General features: G+C 49.1%; 1 protein-coding gene across 5 annotated transcripts; it reads right to left on the reverse strand.

The window, feature by feature from the left end:
- On the reverse strand, positions 5-14,685 carry FDPS (farnesyl diphosphate synthase). 5 transcript variants are annotated; one of them, XM_021088557.1, is made up of 11 exons: positions 14,578-14,607; positions 13,378-13,594; positions 13,138-13,300; positions 11,398-11,538; positions 2,819-2,899; positions 2,556-2,678; positions 1,859-1,947; positions 1,681-1,753; positions 967-1,044; positions 733-867; positions 5-260 (listed from the first exon to the last, which is right to left on the reverse strand). In XM_021088557.1, exons 2-11 carry the CDS (start codon positions 13,557-13,559, stop codon positions 60-62), a joined length of 1,266 nt encoding a protein of 421 aa, XP_020944216.1. In that variant the 5' UTR covers positions 13,560-13,594; positions 14,578-14,607; the 3' UTR covers positions 5-59. The 5 variants fall into 5 exon arrangements, with proteins under 5 accessions (XP_020944216.1, XP_005663367.1, XP_020944215.1 ...); XM_005663310.3 differs by lacking the exon at positions 13,378-13,594 and having other exon boundaries at positions 14,578-14,685; XM_021088556.1 differs by having other exon boundaries at positions 733-1,044; positions 14,578-14,601.

Consider the following 18,230-nt stretch of genomic DNA (forward strand, 5'->3'; position numbering starts at 1 on the left):
GAACCGGAGGTTAGATAGTAATTTATTGAGAGCCCCCCCTCCCACCTTCAGTCTCTGGGCTACTTTCTTCTCTTGTAGATCTTGTGTGCCAGCTCCAGGAAGATGGCCGGGGGCAGGGGCGCAGCATACTGCTCGATGAGACCCATCAGGTGGCTGTAACTGTCTTCCTCGTACTGCAGGAACACTGCCTGCAGATTCATCTCCTCATACAGCGCCTTCACCCGGGCCACCTTCTCAGCATCCTTCTGCCCATAGTTCTCCTGGAGCGTTGGAGGCAGGAAAGTGGGCCTGTTAGCCTTCCCTCAACACCTCCAGGTCCCCTCCACTCCCCTCATCTGGATATTCCAGAACATCTTCAATGCCATTCCCACCATCGCTGTCTCCAATTTCAAGTGTCTCCGAGTATCTAGGATCGTGAACTTCTCCCTCCCCGCCCCAAATGCTAGGAGACTGGTTCAGCCCTCAGCTTCCTCTATCCCTGGATTTCTCAACCCTTGGCACTACTGAAATTTTTTGGCCAGATAACTTGGTGTGGGAAGCTGCACGTTTGGCAGCTCCGCTGGGTTGCTAACCACTAGAGAGATGTGTGGCACATGCACACACCGAGTTATAACAAGATGTCTCTTGACATTGCCCAACACCCCCTGTGGTGCAAAATCACCCCTACTGCAGAACCACTAGCTCAATCCCCCTTTTCGGCAGCTCAGGGATCCACAGCCCGCTCTGGGGCACCTGCAGGATTTGGCGCTGCTCCGGAGAGGCCCGCTGCAGACACTGAACCACCAGCCAGCTGCACTTGTTGTCCTGGATGTCTGTGCCGATCTTGCCTGTCACGCTGGGGTCCCCAAAGAGGTCGAGGTAATCGTCCTGGGGTGGGTGGGGAGACGACAAAGGAGGAATGAAGAGGCGCCGAGACAAGAAGAAAAGTCGGAGCCTGTTCGCTGCTGGCGCCTCACGCCTTCCTACCTGAATCTGAAAGAACTCTCCCATCTCCATCAGGATCTTCTTGGCATTGGCGTGCTCCTTCTCCCCGTCAATGCCTGCCTGAGGTGAAAAGGGAATTGACAAGCCACACCCCAGAGGTGCCTTCATCTTCCTGGCTGCTTCCTTCCACAAGCTCGTGCTCCCGTGCAGCCCCTAATCTTCTCTCTCCTTTCAGACATCCCTGATCCACGGTCCAGCCTCTAGCCCACTTATGTTAGCTAAGCCTTCCTGCGAGTCATAGCAGAGAGGACCCCATCCTGGAGGCCCTCAGTCCTCGAGTCACTCAGATCCCTCTTCCTAATCTTTCTGCCACTTCTGACTTCCTTCAGGAGGAAAAGGAAACTTGGAGAAGCAAGGACAACATAGACTGTTAACCCCAATGACTGCCACCGAATCCAACTGCCTCCTCCTCAGCCCACATCCTCTCCTCCTGACTCCCATCCCGACTCAGGTGGTGGATTCACTGTTCCCCAGTGATGGGCCAGCCACTTTCCCGTGAATGGCTTGTTCATTTCTACAGGCATCCTGGGAGGTGGGGATTTTAATCCTCTTCCCACAGCTGAGGAATCCAGACTCAAGAGGGATTACGTAACTTGCTCAAGATCACATACTTAGTGGAGGCACCAGACTGTCCAAAGCTGTCTGCTCTGTGGCCTCCTATCAGCAGGGCGGCCAGGTAGGGGGAGGCTCACTCACCATATACATGGCAGCAGCCACGGGCAGGTAGAAAGAGTAGAAAGCTGTCTTGTACTTGACAATAGACTTGTACCTGAGTAGGGGAGAAGTTTGAGATGAACTCCTCAGAAAGACAAGACCCCCCACCCCCCACCCAACCCTCCCTCACTGTCCAGATACGGTTCCCACTGTCCCTCACCTCTTTTCAGTGAACCTGCTAAGATCCACGTTGCCCTGGGGGCCGGCGATGAGGTCCAGGGTCTGTCCGATCTCAGTGTTGTAGGAAGTCTGGAGGAGGAAGAAGATGACCTGGACGTTCTCCAGGGCTGGGGAACCCGGAAATCCTGGGCCCTACATCCTATGCCAGTTGACAACCAGGCAGGCAGAAAGACAGAGGAGGAAGAGGGCCCCCAACTCAAGGCCCATATAGTCACACTCAGTCCCTTATGACTCCTTCCAAACAGACACACAGGAGCCCTTCTTGCCACCATCACCCTCCAACGCCCTCCCTCAATACCTTCCTTCCACGCAAACCCACATATTTTTCTTTTTTGTTCCTTTTTAGGGCCGCACCTGCAACATACGGAAATTCCCAGGCTAGGGGGTCAGATCACAGCTACAGCTGCCTGCCAGCTACAGCCAAAGCCACTTGGGATCCAAGCTGCTGTGTCTGTGACCTACACCACACAGCTCATGGCCATGCCGGATACTTAACCCACTCAGCGAGGCCAGGGATCAAACCTGCATCCTCGTGGATATGAGGTGGGTTTGTTTCCGCTGAGTCACTGCAGGAACCCCACAAACCTATAGATTTCCGGCGCTAGTCGAAAAAACCCTATAAAGGCCAAGGCTACTATGGGCAGCCACTGGGCACTAAGCCCCGGTCAACAGCATACCTGCAAGAAGAGCTCAATCAGGTTCAGGTAATAGGGCTGCTCCCGGCAGTAGAACTTCAGCAGGCGGTAGATACAAGCTTCCAGAAGGAAAGCATCATTGATGGCATCCAAACCTATACCTGGCTGTCAGGGACAAAGACAAACAAGCAATCAGTCAACCTCTGACCTAGACTCAAACCAAGAGCCCCTGCATAGGCGCTATGTAACCACCTCCCTGCGGCCCATTCCCCAGCCGTCCTCTGCTCCCTTCCTGCCCACTTTACCTTCCGATACCAGCAGGTCTGGCCCCGGCGGGTGAGGGAGGAGTCCTCGATGTCGTCTGCCACCAGGAAGAAGGCTTGGAGCTGGGGGGAGAAGGAAGAGTGTAATAAGAACCCCAGGGCTCCTTAGTACTGTTTCTTCTATCAGCAACAGAGCTGTTGCTTTTGAGAATCACTGAGCTGGGAAGGAAGGCGGGGGGCACCGAGGACTTTGGGTCTGTGCCACTGGACCTTGCAAAGTTACAAGACCTCTCTGGCTCAGGCTTCCTTGTTTTCAAAGTAAGAGACCACGGCAGTGCTCTGATGCCTCCAGACCAACAACCCTAGACTACCCCTAGTATGATGGAGATGAGACATCTATTGGTATATATTATATCCTCTCCTGCCAGAAATGGCAGTGAATGCCTCAAGTAAGATTTCTTCGTGCCATTTGCCTTTACACGACTTCTGGAACAAAAAGGGCTGTCCTAGGGAGTCCCCATTGTTGCTTAGTGGAAATGAATCTGACTCTGATCCATGAGGATGCAGGTGCGATCCCTGGCCTCACTCAGTGGGTTAAGGATCCGGCGTCGCTGTGACCTGTGGTATAGGTCGCAGACACAGCTCGGATCTGGTGTGGCTGTGGCATAGGCTGGCAGCTACAGCTCCGATTTGAACCCCTAGCCTGGGAACCTCCAGATGCTGTGGGTTCGGCCCTAAAAAGACAAAAAGACCAAAAAAAAAAAAAAGGCTGTCCTTGTCATCCCCCAGGGCACTCCACTGACATACTCCAGTGACCAGGAACAAAACCTCACGTCAGGGAGCTCATTTGGGAGCCCAGGTCTAATAGGATGGACCTGAAGTCTGACTCCTAGTAATGTTTACTCATGCGTCTTGAACATTGCCAAAGGGCTGACTCTTCGGCATGCTTTTTTTAGCCTCAGCCATGGCATGTGGAAGTTCCTGGGCCAGGGAGCCAACCCAGACACAGTGACAAAGACAGAGCCTTAACCCTGTGCCACCAGGGAACTCCCAGCCTGTGAAGGTACCAGAATGTGGTTTCCCACGGGACTGTGAACTCCTTGGAAGCAGGGACAATGGGTGAGGCCCTCCTGGGATTCTCAGAGCCCAGCATAAGTGCTGGTCCCGGAGTGGGTGTGTCATAAATGTGTGTCTACAAAATAAATAATAAAGCACAAACGTGTCCCCCACGATACTTCCTGCAGTCAGGCTACACATTCCAGTTCCTTAAGCAGCTTTTCAAGACATGGTTTTTAAACCTTTATCCCATCCTGACCCCTGTGTGTGCACTAGAGTATCAGTGTTGCTCAGAGGACATGCCCAACACCACCCACCAGCTCTGGTGTGTGCAGCGCAGAAAGGGCAATGGCCATCGTGGCTCTTGTTCCAAGTGAAGTCCTCGGGGGAGGAAGCATCCAGCGACACCTTTACCTCTGACCTTGCACTGAGGTGGAGACTGGGCTCTCCACACTAGGGACACGTTTTTACAGTGTGTTTATTTGGAGTGGCACTGTTCCCCTGAAACCACCGGTCCACGGTCCACTGCCTCTCCCAAGAGTGAGTATAAGGACCATCTGGTTTCACCAGCACCACTCAGCCAAGATCATCTCCAGGAGTTCTCATTGTGGCACAGCGAAAATGAATCCCACTAGGAACCGTGAGGTTGTGGGTTTGATCCCTGGCCTCGCTCCATGGGTTAAGGATCCAGCGTTGCCATAAGCTGCAGTGCAGGTCACAGACACAGCTTGGATCCCATGTTGCTGTGGCTGTGGTGCGGGCCAGCAGCTATAGTTCCAGTTAGACCCCTAGCCTAGGAACCTCCATATGCTGCAGGTATGGCCGTAAAATGTTTAAAAAAAAAAAAAAGTCTTAAAAGGGCATTCATGCTGTGACCTTCCTCAATCTTCTCTGCCCCCTCACTGTACTTTCTATTAAGGAAGCTTTAAATCTACAGGGGATGGTACCATAGTACTGGGTTGGATTTTTTTGTCTTTTTGCTACTTCTTGGGCCGCTCCCACGGCATATGGAGGTTCCCAGGCTAGGGGTTGAATCGGAGCTGTAGCCACCAGCCTATACCAGAGCCACAGCAATGCGGGATCTGAGCCGCATCTGCAACCTACACCACAGCTCACGGCAACACTGGATCCTTAACCCACTGAGCAAGACCAAGGATCAAACCCGCAACCTCATGGTTCCTAGTCGGATTCGTCAATCACTGAGCCACAACAGGAATTCCGGGTTGGGTATTTTTAGTAACTTTCCCAGGTATGTGCTACCATGGGAAGTAACGGGAAATATACATTACCTGCAAAGCTCTCTTACCAAAATGTTCACCTGATTATTTCCTCATGATACTAGTCAGACTAGAATTTGAGCCACTCTACAAAAAAATTCACCTGGACTTAACAAAAAGTCAAGAGTTCCCGATGTGGCTCAGCAGGATAAAGATCCAGTGTTGTCTCTATGGTGGCTTGGATTGCTGCTAAGGCAAGAATTTGATTGATCCCCAAGCCCAGGGAACTTCCATATGTCGGGTGCAGCTGGGGGGAAAACAAAACAAAACAAAAAACCTGTAATGGACAACTGGGGAAGAATTAGGAATATTTAAATATGAAATATACATTAATTTTTTTGGCCTCGCCCACAGCATGCGAAAGCTCCCAGGTCAGGGATCAAACCTGAGTCACAGACAATGCCAAATCCTTAACTAGGCCACCAGGGAACTCCAAGATACTATTTTTTTTTTTTTTTTTTGGTCTTTTTAGGGCTGTACCTGCAGCATTATGGAGGTTCCCAGGCTAGGGGTGGAATCAGAGGTGTAGCTGCTGGCCTATGCAGGCCTCCGCCACAGCCACAGCCACGTCAAACCCAAGCCGCATCTGCAACCTACACCACAGCTCTAAGCAACGCCGGATCCTTAACTCACTGAGTGAGGCCAGGGATCGAACCTGCGTCCTCATGGCTGCTAGTTAGACTCATTTCCGCTGAGCCACAACGGGAACTCCAAAATACTATTATCCTATGTTAAATATCTAAGATGTTGCTGAGATCCGCGTCTGCCAAAATTCATATGTTGAAATCCCAACCTTCCAAGATGATGGTATTAGGAGGTGAACCCTTTGGGAGATGGTTACATCATGAGAGTGGAAGCCTTGTGAAAGGGATTAAGCAAGGCTCCCTTTGCCCTTCCACCTGAGGACACAGCGAGAAACCTGGCTATGAACAAGTAAAGAGTCCCCTCACCCAATTGGGCAGAAGCCTTGATCTGGGACCTCCCAGCCTCCGAAGCTGTGAGATATAAATTTCTGTTATTTATAAGCTACCCAGTCTGTGGTATTTTGCTGTAGCAGCCAAATGGACTAAGAAACGTGTGATAATGCGATAGAGTCAGATAAGCACATGTCCTTGTTTTCAGGAGGTAAATGCTGAAATAGAAAAAAGGTTGAAGGAGATGAACCAGAAGAGGAAAGAAAGCAGCAGAAATTATAGTAAAAATCATCCAAAACAATGGTGGGCAGCAGAAATGGCATCTTGTGGAAGTGACAGGATTACAGCTGTGTTTAAAAACATTCCCCCTCAATGACAACAAAAAAAGGAGTTCTCAGAGTTCCCATTATGGCTCAGCAGTTAACAAACCCAACTAGCATCCATGAGGATGTGGGTTCGATCCCTAGCCTCACTCAGTCGGTTAAGGGTCCAGCATTGCTGTGAGCTGTGGTGGAGACTGCAGATGTGGCTCAAACCCCCATCGCTGTGGCTGTGGTGTAGGCCGGCAGCTACAGCTCCGATTCGAACTCGGGGAACCTCCATATGCCCTAAGTATGGCCCTAAAATGACAAATAAATTACGTAAAATTGTTGGAGTTCCAGTCGTGGTGCAGTGGAAACGAATCTGACTAGAACCATGAAGTTCGATCCCTGTGGGTTAAGGATCCAGCACTGCCTTGAGCTGTGGTGTAGGTTGCAGACCTGGCTCGGATCCCGTGTTGCTGTGGCTGTGGCATAGGCTGGCAGCTACAGCTCCAATTTGATCCCTAGCCTGGGAACCTCCATAAGCCAAGGGTGCAGCCCTAAAAAGCAAAAAAAAAAAAAAAAAGGTTTGAGTGTTGAAAATCTCATGTAATTTGTGTTTTTTAAAAAAAGAAGAGGAGTTCCCGTCGTGGCGCAGTGGTTAATGAATCCGACTAGGAACCATGAGGTTGCGGGTTCGGTCCCTGCCCTTGCTCAGTGGGTTAACGATCCGGCGTGGCTGTGAGCTGTGGTGTAGGTTGCAGACGCGGCTCGGATCCCGCGTTGCTGTGGCTCTGGCGTAGGCTGGTGGCTACAGCTCTGATTCAACCCCTAGCCTGGGAACCTCCATATGCCGTGGGAGCGGCCCAAGAAATAGCAACAACAACAACAAAAAAGACAAAAAAAGAAGAGTTCTCTTGTGGCTCAGCAGGTTAGGGCTCTGGTGTGGTCGCTGCTGTGTCTCAGGTTTGATCCCTGGCCTGGAAACTTCCACATGCCACAGGCCATGTGGCCAAAAAACCAAAAAAGACACCCAGCCAGTTCTATAGGTTCAGGGAATTTCCGTTGTGGCTCAGAGGAAACAAATCTGACTAGTATCCATGAGGACACAGGTTTGATCTCTGGCCTTGCTCAGTGGGTTCAGGATCTGGCATTGCAGTGAGCTGTGGTGTAGATCACAGATGTAGCTCGGATCTGCTGCAGCTGTGGTGTAGGCCAGAGGCTACAGCTCCCATTTGACCCCTAGCCTGGGAACCTCCATAATATTACTATTAATATTACTATGGACAAAGCCAGTATATAATTTCCCTTAAAGATGGGAAGAGACAAAGCTAGGTGAACTGGGATGCACTGGGCTCCATTTGGAAAAACCTCTTAACTTAAATTCCTATTTATAACTTTTTTTTTGGGGGGGGGGTCCTTATCTAGGGCTGCACCGGTGGCATACGAGGTTCCCAGGCTAGGGGTCTAATCAGAGCTGTAGCCGCCGGCCTACACCACAGCCACAACAAATACCAGATCCTAGCTGCATTTGCAACCTACACCACAGCTCATGGCAACGCCGGATCCTTAACCTACTGAGCAAGGCCAGGGATCGAACCTGCAACATCATGGTTCCTAGTCGGATTCGTTAACCACTGCGCCACAACAGGAACTCCCTATTTATAACTTTTACTAATACTACCAACTATACTCTTTTTCTATTAACTTTCAACAAAATTGCTATTTCTTACATTGCCAAATGCAGAATTAGGTCTCTAAAATAATATACAACTCCATATCATTTCACTGTAACTCTAGATATGAGAAAATGTTAACAAGAGGGAATATTTTCCTGGACCATAACAGACTAGTAAGACAGGTAGTCCAGGGACTTATTAACTTACTGTTAATAAGGCTTCATCCAGTCACAGCACATTGAGCGGTCTGTCAACGAAATCTTTGCCAGACCTGGGAATGAGCATTCCTGGCACCAAAAATGGTCATGAAATGCCTCCCAAGACTATGGTCGAATTTATGACCATGGGGAGCCCTGTGAACTGGAGATAGACACCTGCCATCTGCCTCTGTGTGGGTTAAATCAAACTGCTGCAGCTGCTGACCCTCAATCTTCCCAGACAGGAGTTCTGATCTCAGGGCAGAGATCAGGAACGAGGCCTTCTGTGCTCTGGAAGAACTGAAGGAATGGGCATTCCGATAGTTAGATGTTATCAGGTAAAGATTTTTATGAGCCCAAATGCTTGCAGCTTCTTACATGTAGGAAAACACTAAGATCATTAATGGTAACATCTGCTTTAGCCATTTAGGAGAAAAATAAAATGAAAAGGCAAAATGGAATAGCAGTGGTTCAGACATCCACCGTGATACCAGACAGATGTTTGTATTGCTACGACTTTACGGTTTATACACACCTGACGTATAAACTGCAGCTTCGGAGTTCCCGTCATGGCGCAGTGGTTAACGAATCCAACTAGGAACCATGAGGTTGCGGGTTCAGTCCCTGCCCTTGCTCAGTGGGTTAACGATCCGGCATTGCCGTGAGCTGTGGTGTAGGTTGCAGACGCGGCTCGGATCCTGCGTTGCTGTGTCTCTGGCATAGGCCGGTGGCTACAGCTCCGATTCTACCCCTAGCCCGGGAACCTCCATATGCCGTGGGAGCGGCCCAAAGAAATAGCAAAAAAAGACAAAAAAAGAAAAAATAAATAAATAAATAAATAAAAAATAAACCGCAGCTTCTCTCAAAACATCAGCTGGGAGCTGCAACCTTCTATTTTCAAGGTCATCTCTTGTAACCCCCCCGAAAGATGAAAACCTAATGACTAACAGCTCTTGTTATTTCTAAGTCAATACCACACTAACAGCTAAAATCTACTGAGGTAAAACTAGACAACTAGCTACCTGGCTACAAGTCTCCCCGAAGTGCCAGGCCCAAATTGGGTTTCAGGCCTATTCAAAAAATTAATTTCCTTTGTCACTTCAAACTTTCACTTCTCCAATTATTTCTGACTCGGTGTGTTACACCTACATTATAATATATAACTATATTAAATGGCTTCGTTACAGTAATTCCCTTACTGATCTTTGGTGTTGATTTTTTTTTTTTTTTTGCTCAAATGCATTATTCACTTAGTGGATTATCAGCTTAAAGTTTTATTTTTATTTTATTTGTCTTTTTTAGGGCCCGCAGCATATGGAGATTCCCAGGCTAGGGGTCTAATCGGAGCTGTTGCTGCCAGCCTACACCACAGCCACAGCCATGCCAGATCCGAGCTGTGTCTGCAACCTACACCGAAGCTCACAGCAATGACGAATCATTAACCCACTGAGCGAGGCCAGGATCAAAGCTGCAACCTCAAGATTCCCAGTCGGATTTGTTTCAGCTGCGCCAAGACAGGAATTCCTGGCCTTGATTTTTAATCTGCTTGTTAAGTTTGTTTCTTCTAGAATATGACAAACAAGTCTCCAAATGATAATTTGATGGGGATATCAACCAGTCAACATCCGAACAACACAGGAACAAGCCATCCTAGGGAGCTACACCTCCTGCCTCAAGAATGCCCCAAATGGATTCCCGTCCTGGCTCAGTGGAAACGAATCTCACTGGTAACCATGAGGATGCAGGTTCGATCCCTGGCCTTGCTCAGTGGGTTAAGGCTCTGGCATTGGTCTGAGCTGTGGTGTGGGTCAGATGAGGCTCAGGTCTGGCTGTGGTGTAGGCTCGCAGCTACAGCTCCGATCTGACCCCAAGCCTGGGAACTTCCATATGCCACAGATGCGGCCCTAAAAAGACAAGAAAAATTAATAAAAAAAATAAAGCCCTGATGAAAATTAGGCAGCGGGAGCCCAGAGCCCAACAACACCCCCATTCAGCAGGAAGCAGCTAGAGCAGTCATTGGCCCTTTCCCCATATAATCTGGGTTCCTAGACGCCACAGAGTAAAATACACAGGTAGTCAGACATGAGCAGGGCATTCAAAGGGGCCAAAGATTTGGCCCTCAAAAAAATGAGGGGGGGATGTTAGAGGCTTCCAGTCCCCTTCAAGGATATTAAACCCAAAGCCTCTGGCCATGTCTCACTGTAATGCTCCTTCCCCCCTAACTTGACCAGCCTGGGCTGCTCACTCCCTGCCAGGGAAAAACTGTCTCCCACTCCTCACCTGACGCCATATAACCTGTTCCCCATGCAAATAAGGTATCCTGCCTGAAACCAATCAGAAGATCAAACTGGGTCCCACTGTGGGGTATAAAGACTATTGCAGAGTGAGTCAGGCCCTTTTTTAACCTGCGAGCATGTAAATTCTCTCACTCCCTCTCTGAAAATGGACTTTCACCTTAGTAAATTTGTAAAACGTCAAAAAAAAAAAAAAAAAAAAAAAAAAGGAAAAAGAAAGAGATCTAGGGGGTTTTTTTTGGCTTTTCTAGGGCCCCTCCCTCGGCATATGGAGGCTCCTAAACTAGGGGTCTAATCGGAGCTGTAGCCGATGGCCTACACCAGAGCCACAGCAACGCAGGATCTGAACCACGTCTGCAACCTACACCACAGCTCACGGCAACGCCGGATCCTTAGCCCACTGAGCAAGGCCAGGGATCGAACCCGCAACCTCATGGATACTAGTCGGATTCATTAACCACTGAGCCACGACAGAAACTCTGAAATCTAGGTTTTTGTATGAAATCTCTTCTTTGTTATATTTAAGGAACTTAATTTTAAAATATTTTCAAAAACTACCCGCAGGCTTCCATTTCTCCAATCTCTGCCGTAGAATAATCTTCTAGAAAACATCTATCACTTGTGTGCCTGTCCTCTGCTCAGAGGAAAGAGTTGACAACTTTATGCCCAGTTCCAAGGCCCTGACTCACAGTTAGTCTACTGGGGAAACATGTACTTACTGGCCAAAGAAACTGACTGCAATTGTTAACCCTTGGAGTAATTCACCAAGTTTGGCTGTGGCATGCTAGAGGCACAGAAAACACAAAGAGCCAAGGCCCAACCCTCCTTGTCCCCCCCACCCCCCGCCCCCATCCCACCCAGGGCACCTCCACCCTAGAAGACTTCTTCTCCTGCCCTCTCACCAGTTCAATACACCAGCCCACGGTCAGGGCCCGCTGGAGACTATCAGCATCCTGCTTCCTGGGCTCCACCAGCTCCCGGAACACCACCAGCACCGTGATACCTCGGTTGTACTTGCCTCCGACAACATTGTACTCCAGAACCTGGAGGCAAGGGCACAGGGGCAGGGCGTCAGGGTCCATAGAGCAGCTACTCTGAGATTTCTCCTTGTCCTCTCCCACTTCCAACCACCAGCCCTAACTTTTTTTTTTTTTTTTTTTGTCTTTTTGCCACTTCTAGGGCTGCTCCCGAGGCATATGAAGGCTCCCAGGCTAGGGGTTGAATTGGAGCTATAGCCACCGGCCTATGCCACAGCCACAGCAACACCGGGATCCAAGCCATGTCTTCGACCTACACCCAGCTCACGGCAACGCCAGATCCTTAACCCACTGAGCAAGGCCAGGGATCGAACCCACAACCTCATGGTTCCTAGTCGGATTCATTAACCACTGAGCCACGATGAGAACACCAACCAGCCCTAACTTCATCCTCAACCCCACACCCTCCTCCAGACAGCCTCTGGAATTGCTACTCAGCTTCTTCCTTCAAGTCCTGGAGCACAGAGGGAAGTTCCCCAGGCCCCAGGCACTCTCTGCGTTGTCTTCCTCAGTACATTTAAAGCCTCCATAGTGGAGATTAAAATCTGCTCCCAAACCCGGGGAGAACTCTGTCCATGCAGAGAATGTACATAGGAATGGCTGGTGTGTTTGGGTCTCCTCCAATTCTCCTACGCTTCCCCTTCACAGTCCATTCCTCCTTTCCCAGCCCCCTCCTCCTACCCACAGTTCAACCTATCTGCAAATGAAAAGCCTCTCTCACTTTATTAAAGCCCCCCCACCCACCCACCCAAAGTCGGCCAGAGGAAATCTTGGAGGAGACCATAGGGTGGAGGACCCGTCCCCCACTCCTCCAATGGCATGTCCTGCTGGGACCTCTGTGCCGTTGGCTGCCCTTAGATCTAATTCACTGGGAAGACTTCCCTTTTAATCTCCATCCCAGTGTAGACACACCCCCTTCTCCTTAGTTCCCCTCAGACAAATGAGAGAGCATTTATAGTAAGAATTACTAGATACTCTAAAAGAATAAAAGAATTAGGAGTTCCCATTGTGGCTTAGCAGTAATGCACGCAAACTAGTATCCATGAGGACACAGGTTCAATCCCTGGCCTTGCTCAGTGGGTTAAGGATCAGGTGCTGCCATGAGCTGTGGTGTAAGTCAGACATGGCTAGGATCAGGTGTTGCTGTGGTTGCAGCTCTAATAAGACCCCTAACCTGGGAACTTCCATATGCCACACTTGTGGCCCTTTAAAAAAAAAAAAAAAAAAGGAATAAAACAATAAGGCAACTTAAGTATCTCAGCAATAGTTCTTGTCCTAGAGCAGGAGTTTCTGATGCACTAGCTTCACCCAAGCCCATCTCAGACTGCCTTCCTCCCAGGTCCCTGCCAAGGTAGCCCCTCATTATTTCTGGATGCCTAATGCCTCACCCCCAGGGCCCTCCACCCTTATTCAAAGCAGTGCGGATGGCCCAAAAGAACCACCAGGCAGGACTACTGGGCTAAGTATACCTGCACCTCCAGAGGGCACCCAGAAACGCTCAGGTAAAACCCTGCTCCCACCCCTGCCAAAAGTCCCCCAAAAGCCAGAGCTGGATCCCACACATGCAGAGAGAGCAAAGACTCTCTCCAGTCATAAATCCCTCACCTCCTTGAGTCGGGCAACAGCATCTCCTATCTCTGGGTGCCCGATGTCCTCCTCAGTCAGCACCTTGACGATCTGGGAGAAGTGCTGGATGAAATCCTGCCTTTCTCGGGCATAAGCGTCCAATTTCTGGTCTCCGTTCATTCTGAGGGAGGAGTAAAATGCTCTGAGGAGAGGGAGGACAAGTCAGAAACCTGAACAGCTGCTCCCCTCCCCAAGGCCCCTCACCCCCACCAAACTCACCGAGGCTCCTCTGTCCACGCTTGGCACCAGCAGCGAGCACTGTGCCATGCCCCCAGGACTGGGCACCCGTGCACCAGGGAGGGCCGCCGTAGGGGACCCAGCCACCTCTCCCGGGGCACCCAGCAGGGGGCTGGCAGCAAGAAGAGCCCCACAGATCTCAGCCAGCGGGACAGGGGCAGCATGGGGGGTGGTACAGGGAAGGGGCACTGAGCACTCCCTGCAGGAGCAAGCACCAAAGGCAGATGCACGTTGGCAGCTCCCCAGGTCACCTCCCCGAACTTTTACCTCCATAGCCAGAAGGCCCCACTTTCTCCTGGTATGAGATTGAGGGCATTTACAGGGAAAAAAAAAAATGTGGGGAACAAAAAGTACAGCTGGGTGACTGAGAATAAACTAACTGCACTTAAAATATGATGGCTAGAACTTGGAGTTTCCTGGTGGCCTAGTGGTTAAGGACCCAGTCTTGTCACTGTTGTGGGCAGGTTGGATCCCTGGCCTAGGAACTTCCACATGCCATAGGTGTCGCCAAAAAGAAAAAAAAGGTGACTAAAACTTATTGCCACCTAACTTTATCCTTTTCAACCATCAATGCCTCCCCTCCAGGGATTCTCTGGAATTGCTACACCCCTGGCTGCTTCCCAAGTCCTGGAGTACAGAGAGAAGAGTCTAGAGTAAAGGAATTCAGAACTGGGGGCTAGGAAGACCCTTAAATCAACCTATTTTATATAAGTCAAGCTGAGCCTCTAGGAGGTAGGAAGATACCTAGGACGTGGGTACCAAACCTAGAATCCAGGTCTTCCCAGTAGCCAGAAAGAGGGGTACAGAGTCTGTGAGATGAAGAGACATGAAACAGGAACCCCTGGGTGCTATGGACATGTGGTCTGAGGCTCTGGGACTGGGTGTCCTAAGCCTTTACAGACTAGAACTATGCAGACAACCTCAGAACAACAGTGGGCAGGTGGGGAGAGTTCGCAGTAGAAGAGCAAACCAATGTGCAGTTACACTGAGGGTTCCAGGAAAGCACAGGACAGGGATGGGAGTTTTTCACATCCATGAGGTTAGCCAGTCGGTCCCACCAACCCCCAAAGCGGGGGAACTCCAGCACAACGTACTGGTCCTCCTGTGCCTCAAAGTATCACTACAGAAGTAAGGCTGAGTTTCTAACCCGTGCCTCCACTCCCTGCCCGAGACCTCTCTCACCTGTTCCTGGATGCCGGTTGTGGATCCAGAGAATTGCTGGGGTATGCCTAAAAACCGGACTCCTCAACGCTCAGCTCTCTGGGACTAGTAGTTCTCCATCTCTTTTCGCTATAGGCAGAAAGGCCCAGTAAACTACAATTCCCGGCATGCCACGGGAGGGACAACTACAACGCAATCTAGCGTGTACTGGCAGGGTGGAGACGAGCCACTCTGATTGGATGTTTTCCCTCGTATGAGTATGAGGCCCTGTAACCCACAGCCAATGGAAGTGCAGCACCCCGGGGCCCACAGCTAGAAGGAGGTAGAGTGGGCCAAGATTAGAGGCTGCTGTGGCAAATGGGAAGCAGGCTGGGAGTTTCCTACGCTCCCAGCTGTTGCCTTTACTACATTTCAGTTTTCATTATCTTCCTGTGCAATTGAGTGGCACATTACTAAAACTCCAGAAGGACCACTTAAGCAAATCATAGAACTTCTCGGAGCCTCAGTTAACGTAATTAAAACAGACTTCCCTCATTTGTTAAATGAGGAAAACCCCGTGAGAGATGAAGTATATAAAGTGCTTTAAGTGCCCAAGAAAGATAAAACTCAGCAGAACACACACACACGGCTTCACACTGTTGGCTCTTTCTCCATTAACCTTCCCAAATCCCAGTAACTTGATCCACCTAGAAAGATGCCTGAAACTCCAAACCACATAAAACATAAATGATTTTGTCACTATGGAACAAAATCAGTGTGCAAGAATATCTGCTTTAACCATTGCTGTTCGACATTGTACAGCCAAATTGGAAAAGAATAAAATCTGTTTCAGAGACGCTATGACCCTGTATATATAAAATCCATAAAGCTACTAGAGCTAACAAACTCAACAAAATCACAGGGTACAAAAATAACAGGCAAAAATCACTTGTGTTTCTATACACCTGCAATGAATAATCTAAAAAGGAAATGAACAATGCAATTCTATTTACAATAGCATCTAAACAATAAAACGGGTTTTCTCTCTGTAGTGCAATGGGATGGGCAGTATCTCTGCAGTGTCAGGACACAGGTTCCATCACCCACCCAGCACAGTAGGTTAAAGGACCCAGCATTGCTGCAGCTTCAGCATAGGTCACAACTGGGGCTTGGATCTGATCCCTGGCCCGGGAACCCAATATACCATGGGGAAGCCATAAAAGAAAAATAATATAGTATGTACATATGATAGATACTGGAGAGAGAGTGTAGACAAAAGGAACCCTCTTATACTGTTGCCAGGAATGCAAATTGGTACAACCACTATGGAAAACAGCATGGAGTTTCCTCAAAAAACTAAAAATAGAACTACCATATGATCCAGCAATACCACTCATGGGCATCTATCCAGAGAGAACCCTAATTCAAAAAGACACATGCACCCCAATGTTCCCTGCAGCACTATTTACAATAGCCAAGATGTAGAAACAAACTAAATGTCCATCAACAGAGGAACAGATAAAGATGTGGTACATATATACAATGGAATACTACTCAGCCATAAATAGAATGAAAATGCCATTTATGGCAACATGGATGGACCTAGAAATTATAATACTATGTGAAGACAATGGAAGACAAATATCATATGATAGCACTTATATGTGGAATCTTATAAAAGGATATATATGAACTTATTCACAGAACAGAAACAGACTCACAGATTTGAAAACAAACATATGCTTACCAAAGAGAATAGGTGGGGAGAAGGAATGGACTAGGAATTTGGGAGTGGTATATGCTCACTGTGGTATATGGAAGGATTGGCCAATGGGGAACTGCTGTAAAGCACAGTGACCTTTAGACAATATTCCATGATAATCCATACAAGAAAAGAATCTGAAAAAAAATGGATGTGTGTATCTACATAACTCACTCTGTTGTAGAGCAGAAATGATCACAATATTGTAAATCAATAATACTTCAACAAAACGTTATAAAAAATGAAAATAAAGGCAGTCCTGCTGTGGCACAGTGTATTAAGGATACAGCTCATCTCTGTGAAGGCAATAGGTTCAAGCCCCAGCCCAGGGCAGTGGGTTAAAGATCTGGCATTGCTGCACCAGTGGCACAGGATGCAGCTGAGGCTCCGATCCAATCCCTGACCTGGGGCACAACCACTATGGAAAACAGTATAGAGATACCTTAGAAAACTGTATATAGGAGTTCCTGTCGTGGCGCAATGGTTAACGAATCCGACTAGGAACCATGAGGTTGCAGGTTCGGTCCCTGCCCTCCCTCAGTGGGTGGTATAAACGGTAAATATCATGGTAGGCAAATTTTACCACAATTACAAAAACCAAAACCACAGACTTTCCATTGTGGCTCAGGTGAGACGAGTCTGACTAGTATGCAGGAGGACGCAGGTGTGTTCCCTGGCCTCACTCAGTGAGTTAAGGATCAGGGATTGCCCTGAGCTATGGTGTAGGTCCCAGACACGGTTCAGATCTGCCATTGCTGTGGCTGTGGTGTAGGCAAGGGACTGCAGCTTCAATTTGACCCCTGGCTTGGGAACCTCCACATGCCTTGGGTGCAGCCCTAAAAAGACACACACGCACACAAAAACCCCTAAAAACTCTTGCACCTCTCAGGAGTGGAACTGGCAAGAAATCCAGGAAAAACAACTTTAGTCGATTACAACCCAGGGAAAGAGGGTGTGACATTGCTAGCACCTGGCAGATGGGTCTGCCAGCCCAGTCTGCCTCCACCTTGGCGCGGGGCTCCATAAGGAGACATTGAGAAGCTCACAGGAAATGGAGAGATCAGGGCAGCAGAACCTTGGGTGCAAGCAAGCACCTCAGGGAAAGACACAGGCTGACCAAAAGGAAATGCTCCCCCCAGAATCCCCCTCCTACAACGTGAGGCCTCCCACCCTCAAAGCAGCCCAGCCTTCCCTGCTCACCCCAGGCAGCTGCCCCATGTTATGGGTGTAGGCTGCCAGAACCACGGCCTCTGAGGGAAGTTTCCCCAGGGCTGCATTTTGCAGCAGGAGGAGCTCTTAGAAGGCACCCCAGGACAAGGAGCGATAGAAAGTAGAAAGCAAAAAAAGAGAAAAACCAAAAAACCAGGAGTTCCCGTTGTGGCGCAGTGGTTAATGAATCCGACTAGGAACCATGAGGTTGCGGGTTCAGTCCCTGCCCTTGCTCAGTGGGTCAACGATCCGGCGTTGCCGTGAGCTGTGGTGTAGGTTGCAGACACGGCTCGGATCCCATGCTGCTGTGGCTCTGGTGTAGGCTGGTGGCTACAGCTCTGATTGGACCCCTAGCCTGGGAGCCTCCATATGCCGCGGGATTGGCCCAAGAAATAGCAAAAAGACAAAAAAAACAAAAAAAAAAACAAAAAAACGCCAAAAGACAAAAAATTAAAAACAAATTCAAAATCTAAGCAAACATATGAACAACAACAAAAAAAGACAGGGGAGACCAGGACTCAGCCAGCTTAAGACAAGCAAAACATTCTCTTGTCTTGTTCTCTCTGCAAACACCTGATGCACCGTAGAGCTATCCAATGCACTGGCATTGGAAATCTACACTTTCACACATATGTCACCTCACGGAAGCCTCACCTGTCAATTTTCCTGTCAATCTTCCCCTTTGGAGCCAGCACCTGGAACCAAGCTTTCCAGCCCAAGAGTG

Source organism: Sus scrofa, chromosome 4, assembly GCF_000003025.6.
Source record: "Sus scrofa isolate TJ Tabasco breed Duroc chromosome 4, Sscrofa11.1, whole genome shotgun sequence".
NCBI classification, from domain to species: Eukaryota; Metazoa; Chordata; class Mammalia; order Artiodactyla; family Suidae; genus Sus; species Sus scrofa.

Coding starts and splice junctions, on each gene's coding strand:
- FDPS (XM_021088556.1), bottom strand. CDS start 13,559: ATGCTGCCCCTGTCCCGCTGGCTGAGATCTGTGGGGCTCTTCTTGCTG. Junction 1,754..1,858: donor AGCAGGTTCACTGAAAAGAG/GTGAGGGACAGT, acceptor TCCCCTACTCAG/GTACAAGTCTATTGTCAAGT. Junction 261..732: donor AGCAGCGCCAAATCCTGCAG/GTGCCCCAGAGC, acceptor CCAACGCTCCAG/GAGAACTATGGGCAGAAGGA.